This window comes from Choloepus didactylus, chromosome 7 (genome assembly GCF_015220235.1).
Source record: "Choloepus didactylus isolate mChoDid1 chromosome 7, mChoDid1.pri, whole genome shotgun sequence".
NCBI lineage: Eukaryota > Metazoa > Chordata > Mammalia > Pilosa > Megalonychidae > Choloepus > Choloepus didactylus.
This window is the reverse complement of record NC_051313.1, coordinates 32846104-32859118: the sequence shown is the minus strand read 5'-3', so window position 1 is coordinate 32859118 and position 13015 is coordinate 32846104. Positions and strand designations below refer to the sequence as shown.

Below are 13015 nucleotides of genomic sequence, written 5' to 3'. Positions count from 1 at the left end.
TCTTTGTCTTGCCGGATTGCCCTGGCTAGCACTTCCAGCACAATGTTGAATAACAGTGGTGACAGCGGGCATCCTTGTCTTGTTCCTGATCTTAGAGGGAAGGCTTTCAGTCTCTCACCATTGAGTACTATGCTGGCTGTGGGTTTTTCATATATGCTCTTTATCTTGTTGAGGAAGTTTCCTTCAATTCCTACCTTTTGAAGTGTTTTTATCAAAAACGGATGTTGGATTTTGTCAAATGCTTTTTCAGCATCTATTGAGATGATCAATTGATTTTTCCCTTTCGAGTTTTTAATGTGTTGTAATACATTGATTGTTTTTCTTATGTTGAACCATCCTTGCATGCCTGGAATGAACCCCACTTGGTCATGGTGTATGATTTTTTTAATGTGTCTTTGGATTCGATTTGCAAGTATTTTGTTGAGGATTTTGCATCTATATTCATTAGGGAGATTGGCCGGTAGTTTTCCTTTTTTGTAGCATCTTTGCCTGGTTTTGGTATTAGATTGATGTTAGCTTCATAAAATGAGTTAGGTAGTGTTCCATTTTTTTCAATGTTTTGAAAGAGTTTGAGTAAGATTGGTGTCAGTTCTTTCTGGAAAGTTTGGTAGAATTCCCCTGTGAAGCCATCTGGCCCTGGGCATTTATTTGTGGGAAGATTTTTGATGACTGATTGGATCTCTTTGCTTGTGATGGGTTGGTTGAGGTCTTCTATTTCTTCACTGGTCAGTCTAGGTTGTTCATATGTTTCCAGGAAATTGTCCATTTCTTCTACATTATCCAGTTTGTTGCCATACAGTTGTTCATAATATCCTCTTATAATTTTTTTAATTTCTTCAGGATCTGCAGTTATGTCACCTTTTTCATTCATTATTTTGTTTATATGGGTCTTCTCTCTTTTTGATTTTGTCAGTCTAGCTAGGGGCTTGTCAATCTTGTTGATCTTCTCAAAGAACCAACTTTTGGTGATATTTATCCTTTCTATTGTTTTTTTGTTCTCTATGTCATTTATTTCTGCTTTAATCCTTGTTATTTCTTTTCTTGTACTTGGTTTAGGATTGGTTTGCTGTTCATTTTCTAGCTTCTTCAGTTGATCCATTAGTTCTTTGATTTTGGCTCTTTCTTCCTTTTTAATATATGCATTTAGTGCTATAAATTTCCCCCTTAGCACTGCTTTTGCTGCATCCCATAAGTTTTGGTATGTTGTGTTCTCATTTTCATTCGTCTCTATATATTTAGCAATTTCTCTTGCTATTTCTTCTTTAACCCACTGATTGTTTAGGAGTGTGTTGTTTAACCTCCAGGTATTTGTGAATTTTCTAAGTCTCTGATGGTTATTGACTTCTAATTGTATTCCATTGTGGTCAGAGAATGTGCTTTGAATAATTTCAATCTTTTTAAATTTATTGAGGCTTGTTTTATGTCCCAGCATATGATCTATTCTGGAGAAAGTTCCGTGAGCACTAGAAAAGTATGTGTATCCTGGTGATTTGGGATGTAATGTCCTGTAGATGTCTGTTAAATCTAATTCATTTATCAGATTGTTTAGGTTTTCAATTTCCTTATTGGTCTTCTGTCTGGTTGATCTATCTATAGGAGAGAGTGATGTGTTGAAGTCTCCCACAATTATTGTGGAAACATCAATTGCTTCCTTTAGTTTTGCCAATGTTTCTCTTATGTATTTTGTGGCACCTTGATTGGGTGCATAGACATTTACGATTGTTATTTCTTCTTGCTGAATTGCCCCTTTTATTAGTATGTAGTGGCCTTCTTTGTCTCTCAAAACATCCCTGCATTTGAAGTCTATTTTATCTGAGATTAATATTGCTACACCTGCTTTCTTTTGGCTGTAGCTTGCATGAAATATTTTTTTCCATCCTTTCACTTTCAGTTTCTTTGTGTCCCTGTGTCTAAGATGAGTCTCTTGTATGCAACATATTGATGGTTCATTTTTTTGATCCATTCTGCGAATCTATATCTTTTAATTGGGGAGTTTAATCCATTTACATTCAACGTTAAAACCGTGAAGGCATTTCTTGAATCGGCCATCTTATCCTTTGGATTATGTTTGCCATATTTTTCCCTCTCTCTATTAATATCCTTTATTGTACCCATACCGAATCTCTTTAGTACAGAACCTTTCTCCAAGTCTCTCTGTCCTGTCTTTGTTTCTCTGTCTGTAGGGCTCCCTTTAGTATCTCCAGTAGGGCAGGTCTCTTGTTAGCAAATTCTCTCAGCATTTCTTTGTCTGTGAAAAATTTAAGCTCTCCCTCAAATTTGAAGGAGAGCTTTGCTGGATAAAGTATTCTTGGCTGGAAATTCCTCTCACTCAGAATTTTAAATATATCGTGCCACTGCCTTCTCGCCTCCATGGTGGCTGCTGAGTAGTCACTACTTAGTCTTATGCTGTTTCCTTTGTATGTGGTGAATTGCTTTTCTCTTGCTGCTTTCAGAACTTGCTCCTTCTCTTCTATGTTTGACAGTGTGATCAGTATATGTCTCGGAGTGGGTTTTTTGGATTTATTCTATTTGGAGTTCGCTGAGCATTTATGATTTGTGTATTTATGTTGTTTAGAAGATTTGGGAAGTTTTCCCCAACAATTTCTTTGAATACTCTTCCTAGACCTTTACCCTTTTCTTCCCCTTCTGGGACACCAATGAGTCTTATATTTGGACGTTTCATATTATCTATCATATCCCTGAGGTCCATTTCGAGTTTTTCAATTTTTTTTCCCCATTCTTTCTTTTATGCTTTCATTTTCCATTCTGTCATCTTCCAGGTCACTGATTCGTTGTTCAACTTCCTCTAGTCTTGTACTATGAGTGTCCAGAATCTTTTTAATTTGGTCAACAGTTTCTTTAATTTCCATAAGATCATCCATTTTTTTATTTAGTCTTGCAATGTCTTCTTTATGCTCTTCTAGGGTCTTCTTGATTTCCTTCATATCCCGTACTAGGGTCTCATTGTTCATCTTTAGTTCTTTGAGTAGCTGCTCTAGGTGTGTCTCTTCTGGTCTTTTGATTTGGGTGCTTGGGCTTGGGTTATCCATATCGTCTGGTTTTTTCATATGCTTTATAATTTTCTGTTGTTTTTGGCCTCGTGGCATTTGCTGACCTTGATAGGGTTCTTTTAGGGTTTGTAGACCAGTTGAAGTCCTTATCTCTAATTTATCAGATCTACAGCTTCGTGGAGTACACTTTCTCTAACTAACCAGCAGGTGGCGTCCACGAGCCACCTGTTCTCCACAAGCCAGATCTCCCCTGCTTAGCCTTTTTGGTGAGTGGGGGAGTGAGTCTTGTGGGGCCCAATTGGTGTCCCAAGCTTGCGTGTGTAGTTGGTGTTGCCTGCCCTGTATGTGGGGCGTGTTTCTGGGCAGTCAGGGAGGGGGGGGTGGCCCTAACAATCAAATCTCCCTGATGATCCTAGAGTTTTAAAGCTACTGCAATAGTCTAATCCTTCAGTTCAGTCCTGCCACAGTTTGTCTCTGCCACTGACCCACAAGTCTTTGGTATTGGCGTATGGCTCCTGAGACTTGCAAGTGGGCCCCTCTTCCAGGCTGTGCACCCCGGGTCCTCTGTTGAGGGATGACTGTGCTATGTCACAGGTGAGTGCCGTCCCCCCAGGGCAGTTCTGGGCTGCTGGGCTGTGTTGGGAGGCTCCCAGTCTGCTCAAATGATGGCTGAATGGGGCTCTGTTAATTCACACTGCTCCCCCTTCCCAGCTCTGGGACATTCAGTTGAGGTTGCAGGGAAGGCTAATGTCCACGCCCAGTTTTGTGGTGTGTGCCTGTTATTTGAGGCACTTCCGTCACACTGGGTTGTCTGGGGCAGCTCTGGGCTATGGGGCTGGCGATGGGCAGGAGTGTTTCCTGTCCACCAGGATGGTGGCTGTGAGCGGACACCCCCCTTTTCTTGGGAAGTTGTGTTGTTTAGTGAATTTTCTCAGCCACTGGATTATTGCCTTTTGTCTCAGAGCTCTCTTAGTTCTGCTCTTGACTTGATGTGCCCAAATTTCAATTCTTTGAAGCTTTCTGTATTGAGCTTCTTAGAGTAATTGTTTTAGAAAAAGCAAAAAGGATTTAAAAAAAAAAAAAAAAAAAAAAAAAAAAACGGCCCTCCTCAGAGATCTAATGGGTTATTGAAATGCTAATAGACAAAGCAACCAGGGCCATTAAGGAAAGGTGTACAGGGCAGAGAGATCAGCCTTGCTTCGGGATTTGCATATGCGCCTCAAGGCCTGATCTCCGCCCTTCCCCTTTCTGTGTTCACCAGAACTCCAAAAATCCTCTGCTTTTATTTTGGAGTTTTTCGTGTTGTTTTTTTTCTATGCCTGTCTCCTCTCTGCTGGGCTGGCTGCTCTCAGAGTCTCTGGTGTCTGGCCTCAGTCTATCTATGGTTGGAGTTTGAATCAGTAGAATGAGTTTCCGATAAGAGCAGCCACTGCAATTCTCCCTTCTCCTTCCTGGTGCTGACAGCCCCTCCTCCCCCGGGACTGAGCCTGGCAGGGAGGGGCGCGGGTCCCCTGGCCGCAAAAACTTACAGATTTCGCTGATCTCAGCAGTTCCACGTTTTCATGAGTGTTGTATGAAGTATGCCCAAAGACAGATTGCTCTGTGGTGTCCAGTCCACGCAGTTCCTGGCTTTTTACCTACTTTCCTGGAGGAGTAACTAAAACATACAGCTCACCAGTCTGCCATCTTGCCCCACCCCTTCATTCCTTTTTAATGCTGAATAATATTCCATTGTATGCCTCTACCACATTTTGTTTGTTCATTCATCTGTTCAGGGACACTTGGGTTGCTTCTGCCTTTTGGCAATTGTGAATAAATGATGATGCTATGAACATTGGTGAACAAATATCTGTTCAAGCATCTGTTTCCAGTTATTTTGATTATTCCCTGAAAGTGGAATAGCCAGGTCATATGGTAATTCTATATTTACATTTCTAAGGAACCATGAAACTGTTTTCCACAGTAGCTGCACCATTTTGCATTCCTACCATCAATGCATAAGGGTTCCTGTTTCTGTGCATCCTTGCCCGCACTTATTTTGTTTTTTTTTTCTGTTTTTTTTTTAATAAAGCCATCCTTGTGGGTCTGAAGTGGTATCTCATTATGGTTTTGAATTACATTTCCCTAATTGTTAATGATATTGAGCTCTTTTCATGTGCCTCCTGGCCGTTTGTATATCTTCTTTGGAGAAATGCCTATTCCATATGAATTTGAGGATCGGCTTTTCCATTTCTGCTAAAATGGCTGCTGGAATTTTCATCACGATTGCATTGATCTGTAAATCACTTTAGGTACTACTGATATCTTTTTTTGTTTGTTTTAAGCAGTTTTATTCACATTCCATACAATCCATCCTAAGTATACAATCAATGGCTGCTGGTATAATTACAGTTTTGCATTCACCGCCACAATCTGTATAAGAATGTTTCCATTCCCCACCCCTCGCCAAAAAAGCAAATAAATCCCTGCCTCTTATATCCTCCATTACTGACATTTAACTTTGGTATAGTGCCTTTATTTCAGTTACTGAAAGAATATTACAACATTACTGTTAACTGTAGTCCTTAGTTTGCATTAATTGTATTTTTTCCCATATAGTACCCTATTATTTACACCTATTAATAGTGACATACATTTGTTCTAGTTCATGTAAGAACTTTCTTATATTTGTACAAGTAACTGCCATCATCCAAAAAATATGGAACACTTCACAAATTTGCTTTGTGCAGGGGCCATGGTAATCTCTTTAGTGTATGTGCTGCTGAAGCGAGCACTAATGTTATTTATTTTGATATAATTTTTCTCCTTGGCTTTTTACCTTTTTATTTTAATAAAACAAATCATGTTCATCTATACTTAATAAATAGTATAGTTTTCTAGTCCTTTAAAGTTTACGAAGTCATTACTCCCACAGAGATTTGATGAAAATTGATTTTTATTATTGGCTCTGTTTATCACATTGTATTTTTCAAACATTATATGGAATTTATTGTAGAATAAAGCATGAATCTAAGTTGATTATTTTCTTGTATTTTTCTGTTAAACCTTTTTTTTTTGTTTCCTTAAGTCCCCTTATGTCATATAGTTGATTCAAGTTTTTATTTACAGTTCTTAAACCAAGCCTAAGATATCTTCTTGCCTTTATTTCAAATTATATCATGTCATTGGTGAGACATTACATAAATACAAGATATTAATCATGATTTATGAACATTTCTTTACTAACTCACAGGCCTGTGCTCCTTCCACTAATACCACACTGTCCCATACTGTCATTTTTAAATTATGAGGTATAAGTGTTGGCTGTATCATTATATGCAAAAATTAGATAAAAATAGCAGTCCCATTTCTAGTGGAGTGAGTATTTGCCATTGGTTCATTATTTTGATTTAAGTATATGCTGAAACGAGTAACAATTTTGTTCTTAAATATATGCTTTCTATAATAGGTCTGGATAAAATTGAATTTCTGCAAAGCCATGAAAATCAGGAAATTTACCAAAAGGCTTTTGATCTGATTGAACATTACTTTGGTGTGGAAGAAGATGACCCCAGCATTGCCCCTCAGGTGGATGAAAACCAACAACAGTTTGTATTTCAGCAGCAGGAAGCACCAATGGAAGGGTTTCAGCTGTAACTTGGTGGGGAAAAATGGTTGAAAATGGTAGCTTCAGATATCTCCTCTTTGTTGCCAATGTCAGTGGGAATGTTCAATGTGTTTTTAGATAGAAGTAAAGAAATCATTTGACTCACTTTTAAAAAGCAAAACAAAAGTTTCCATTCAGATGCAATCTTCCACTATAATTTTGTGTGTGTGTATTTCTTTTGTATTTTGTATGTTTGTATATGATTTGTGAGTAATTAAGTACATTATAATTATTTAATAGCTCAAGCTTGAAAAGAACTTTGTTAAAGTATTATGTAATGGTTCTGAAATTTTTTGAGCATTCTTGGAAACTGCACATTAGCAGTACAGCTACTGATAATTGCATTTTGACAGTAAGTCTGACATGCCCATTCTCTACAAAATCTACCTCTAGCTTGAAGCAAAAAACAAAAACAAAAAAAACCTTCAGAAGTATGAAATAGTATAAATCTAAATTAGAATATGAAAATATTTATTTCCTTAAATTATGAATCACTGTGCTGTACATTATACTTTGCAAACAACAAAAAACCTGTGAAATTTATTATTAAACATAGAAGAAATATTGTGCTGATAGTCAAATATCTATTAAAATGTGATTGTGAAGAGAGAAGCTGTTCTTCATGTTGAACACATTAAAAATCATTATAAAACATTTAAATATTTGTGTTTTTGGCATGCATACAAATGCTATTACATTAGTATATTTTGTATTTTGACCAAATATGCTACCGTTTTTTGAAATAGCTTTTATTATTTTTTTACTCTTTATTTTAAAGAGCATCATGACAGAGATGTCATCACGAATCTAAAGTAGTGCTGCATAGCAAATATAATACTGTAATTCTTTCTCTGATTTTTCAACAGTAATTGAAAAGTTTCACTTTTCAGTGTAATAATGAAAGTTGGTACTTGAATGTCAAAGTTATTCTGAAGAAATCACCTTATGTGTTCAATTTTATTAAATGCATTTAATGTTGGGGCACTAAATGATGTTAAGGAAATTGCTAAGCATTCTTTAATATGGTTGAAATCTATATGAGAATTTTTTTTCTGTAATACTCAGAAGGTCATATTTCTACTCATTATGAATTAGTGTTACGGATTAGATTTGTAGCAGATTGATCAATATAATGTGTGTTTCATGTATTAACAGCAAAAATCTCTTCAAACAATGAAACTTAAAAAAATCATGTTTCAACAGAAAAAAATTATATTTATTTATAAATACATATGTATGCGTGTGTCTGGGTGTTATCCTCACAGTACTATGTTTGGTAGAATTTTCTAAGCAAATATGGTACTGTTGAACTCAGTCTTTTAATTTATAGTTATTATATGTAGGCTATATATATTTCCAGTTATATACCTAGAATACTTATTTGAAAATGTAGTTTGCAACTGTTTTAAGATGGGAACTAAAGCAGTTTTGATATGATTCAGTCTATTCTATAAAGAAAGATTTTGTTTATGAAAGCATTTATAATGTTTCTGCTGGATATCAGAGGCATGTTACAAGAGGAAAATGTATGTAGGAGTACTTTTAAATAGTTTAACACTTTGTAAATTATATATCATGGAACGAAGCTTTTGGCAAGACACGTAAAACCTAGAGCTATAAAATACAGGTTTAAATCGTGTCCATATGCTGACTGCATCTGCCAAGCCTTTTTTTATATATTAAGTAGAGGATTGTATTTGTGCCCTTTATATTGTAGTGGAAGTATGAAGTTTAGCATTAAAAGTTTCTCTTTTGCATTATGTATATTCAAAAGAACAGGGTAATTAAAGATTACAAATTGATAACGAATTTATCAGACAAACACGTTTTCTGTGGTGCAGATGGTTCTAAGTATCAGGTAACAGGGTGTTCTACTCTTTATAATCAACTTAACTTTCATAATGCAGCATAATTCATAAACTAACCAGCTGTGCCTGCTTTTATTTTGAGGACCCTGTAGTCAGTATAATAAACCTCTAAGTCAGATCTTTCAAACAAAATAGGTTTAATCGAAGGAAGAATATTTATATGTTCATGCACATGCATGCACACATGGAATGACCTTTGAGGGGAGGATTTTTAAATTTTTGCTGGTAAAAAAACATTATATCTCTGAGTATAGAATATGACTATACTTAAACATTTAAATACAAAATCATATTTAATTTTTTAATTTGTTAATTGGGTTAATTTGATTAGATTTGAATGCACAGGCACTATCTAGTAGATGGGACCAGCCCTTGACCAGGTGATGAGCTTATTGGACAAAAATTAGCAAATACTTTGTTCTTAAAATTTTTTTTAAATATGACTACTCTTTTCAACTATACCACTTAAAATACCCCAGATGTATTTTTATTAATCTTCACTGACTCTTGTAAAAACATTTTTAAAACTTCTTTTCTAATGTTTTATTGTTTAAATCTGAGAGGAACTGTGCCAAGAAAAAAAAAAAAAGAAAAGTAAAGGGGCATGTATGCAACAATAATGCAAATAAAATAAAATAAATAAAATAAATAAAATAAAACACACACACAATATCAGGAAAATACTTGAAAGAGTCTTTTACATTTATTTAATTAAATTCAGTGTTTTAATTTGTCTGAATCTGAACTTTGATCTATGCAATTATACTTGTTTTATATTTAGTAAGTACTTGACTCAGAGATCTGTTTTTCTTTTTTTACGATAAATTTTATTTTGAAAGGTTGTTCCTAGAGCTTAATTTTTAGTGCCATTTTTTTGCTTACTGGTAGCACCAGAGCAAGAAAGAATAAAAAAAAAAAAAGTAATGCTGGCCCAGAAATAACGTATCATTTGGTAACTGTAAATTCAATTTACGGTTAAAGGTTGATTTATTGTATAAAGAACTAAAAGAATCATTGCCTTTGCCTTCATATTTTTTCCTCTCTTAAAAAGCAGCATTATGGAAAAAGAAACTATATTTCAAAGTCTTGGTGAACTCTTGTTGTTGTCCTAAATTCAGCAATCTACTGGCTGCTTAATTGTGAAACTGTGAAATCAAACTAATTGTTATTAATCTTTACTCATTTTAGTTCATGGCATTACTGTTTTATGTAATGTGACATTTTACGAGCCAATATGACAGGGCTCTTAGAATACATTGCGTCTCTAACTTCTGATTGGGAGTGGGATGAGGGGAGGGTATTCTTGCCTAACTATATAAACCAACATTTGAGTAGTATACCATATTATGAAATGTTAAAACACTATTAACAGTAGTAAAATATTTTACAATTGCATTGATATAAATGTGTCTGTTTCATTTGTTCTCACTATGACCATGTACTCCTAACAGGTTGCAAAAACAGATACCCTTATTGACTAAAATTCCAACTACTTTCTAAAACTGATGAGATTTTTGTTTGTAGCATATCTGATATAGTAGTAGTGCAGTGGACTTATATACTCTGCCAGAATGGAGAACTTGTCTAATTTATCTTTGAATCTCAAGCCTTGACAGTTTGTGGACTTTTACTTGTTTTAATTGAGATGATTTTCCCCTTTTCTAGTATTTTAATGCACTACAGTGCATTTATTTAAAGAGGAGAGTTTTTAAACCTATTAAATAGAAGTCAGAGGGAATGTCAGATTTAACTTTCAATGTACTTGAGAATACAAGGTTACACAGCTCATCAGTAGCCAAGGCTAGGCCCCTCTAGCCTAGTGTGTGGTGTGTTGTGTTTGGTTTGCCCAATGTGGTGCTGTGTGCTTTTACAGGCTTCATTTCCTTCAGTACTTGAAGAATTTTAAGCTATGTTAATTACAGAGTAGTGGAAGTAATCAGATCAGTTATGGTTAGGATACCTGGCTCTGAGCACAGACAGTCTGCAATTTTAGTGGCAAGTGAATTCCTGAAAACATGTATGAGCAATGTGTAAGTCAAACAATAGACTTAAAAATTTGCAGTGGGGTTCCTACCCCAGAAATCTCTAAATACACCATTTCGACACATTTTAGATGACATGTTTACTCAATTTTATATGTTTTTTAATTCTCTTTTCATATTTCAATAATTGATTAGCTACATTCTGTGAACACAACATTCCCTTCTTTTGGCATTCTAATATTTGTCTTAGTAATTATAACAGATGTATACTTCTGATCACTATAAAGAGCACGTTTGCATTTCAATTTTCCATTCTGTTAAAAAATGAAATACAATTTTCAAATAATTGAACTGGCAGACACTGCTGTACAGCATTGCTAGAAATAAATGTTGATCAGAGGTAACCCCACCAGTAACTACTAAATGCTTAGTAGTTGCACAAATGTTCATTTTTGGATGTTGATCTTGTACCCCGCCACTTTGCTGAATTTGTTTTATTAGTTTTTGTAGCTTTGTTATGGATTGTCCATGTTTTTCTAAATAGAGGATCATATCATCTGCACATTGGGAAACTGTTTCTCCCTTTCCAATTTGGATGTCTTTCATTGCTTTTTCTTGCCTAATTGCCCTGCCTAGAACAGTGTTGAAATAACAGTGATGACAGTGGGCATCCTTGTTTTGTTCCTGATCTTAGGGGGTAAGCTTTCAGTCTTTCATCATTAAGTATGATGTTAGCTGTGGGTTTCTCATATATACTCTTTATCATGTAGAGGAAGTTTCCTTCTGTTCCTAGTTTGCTGAGTTTTTTTTTTTTTTTTTAAATGGCTTTTCTGTATCAATTGAGATAATTATGTCGTGTTTTTTTCCCTTTGTTCCATTAATGTGCTGTATAACATTGATTTTCTTATTTTGAACCATCCATGCATACCTAGGGTAAATCTTTCAATATGCTGTTAAATTTGGTTTGCTAGTTTTTTTTTTTTTTTTTTTTTTGAGGAATTTTGAAGCTATATTCATAAGGATTATTGGTCTGCAATTTTCTTTTCTTGTGGTATCTTTATCAGGCTTTGTTATTAGGGAGATGTTGGCCTCATAGAATGAGTTAGGCAGTGTTCCCTTCTCTTGAATTTTTTAGAGGAGTTTAGGGTTTGGGATTAATTCTTGGAATGTTTGGTAGAACTCACCTGTGAAGCCATCCTGGACTTTTCTTTCTTGGGAGGTTTTTAATTACTGATTTAATTTCTTTACTTATTTTTGAGCTGTTGAGATCTTTTATTTTTTCTTGAGTCATCGTAGATAGTTTTGTGTTTCTAGTAATTTGCCTGTTTCATCTAGGTTATCTAATTTGTTGGCTTACAGTTGTACATATTATCCTGTCTTAGTTTCCTTGGCTGCTCAAGCAAAATCTATGCAAAGAGGTGGCTTAAACAATGGGAATTTAATGGCTCAAGGTTTTGAGGTAGGAAAAAGCCCAAATCAAGGCAATGCTTTCTCCCCAAAGACTGGCATTCTGGGGCTGGCTGCTAGTGATCCTTGGTCCTAGGCTTTTCTGTCACATGGCAGTGCACATGCCAGCCTCTCTTGGCCTCTCCCGTTTCTTTTGATATTCAGCTTCTGGCTGCTCCCTCTGTGGCTTTCTATCTGAGTTTCATTCTATTTATAAAAGACTCCAGTAATAGAATTAAAAACCATTCTGGGTCACATCTTAACTGAAGTAACCTCATCAGGAGGTCCTACTTACAATGAGTTTGCATCCACAGGAATGGATTAAGTTTAAGGACATGTTTTTCTGGGGTACATACAGCTCCAAACCACCACACAGTTACAATCTTTTTATTTCTGTGGTGTTGGTAGTATTGTCCACCCTTTAATTTCTGGATTTAGGTTTTTTGTTTTTTATTCATTTTATTGAGATATATTCACATGCCATGTAGTCATACAAAACAAAGCTACCACCAGTTGTGCATTCATCACCAAAATCAATCCCTGACACCTTCATTACCACACACACAAAAATAACAAGAATAAAAATTTAAGTGAAAAAGAGCAATTAAAGTAAAAAAGAACACTGGGTGCCTTTTTGTTTGTTTGTTTTCCTTCCCCCGTTTTTCTACTCATCCATCCATAAACTAGACAAAGGGGAGTGTGGTCCATATGGCTTTCCCAATCACATTGTCACCCCTCATAAGCTACATTTTTATACAATTGTCTTCAAGATTCATGGGTTCTGGGTTGTAGTTTGATAGTTTCAGGTATTTACTGCTAGCTACTCCAATTCACAAGAACCTAAAAAGGGTTGTCTAAATTGTGTGTAAGAGTGCCCACCAGAGTGACCTCTCGGCTCCTTTTGGAATCTCTCTGCCCCTGAAGCTTATTTCATTTCCTTTCACATCTCCCTTTTGATCAAGAAGATGTTCTCCATTCCATGATGCCAGGTCTAGAATCCTCCTTGGGAGTCATATTCCATGTTGCCAGGGAGATTCACTCCTCTGGGTGGTCTAATCTCAC

The 13015-nt window shown here is 35.7% G+C and overlaps 1 protein-coding gene across 4 annotated transcripts in view; it reads left to right on the top strand.

The window, feature by feature from the left end:
• KPNA5 (karyopherin subunit alpha 5) overlaps positions 1 to 9505 on the top strand; it is a 94688-nt gene extending 85183 nt beyond the window's left edge. For all 4 annotated transcript variants that reach the window (XM_037843655.1, XM_037843653.1, XM_037843651.1 and 1 more), the window contains one exon: positions 6460 to 9505. In XM_037843655.1, coding sequence (XP_037699583.1) covers positions 6460 to 6647 — 188 coding nt within the window. In that variant the 3' untranslated portion in view covers positions 6648 to 9505. The remainder of the gene's footprint in view (positions 1 to 6459) is intronic.
• Positions 9506 to 13015: the final 3510 nt, after the last annotated feature.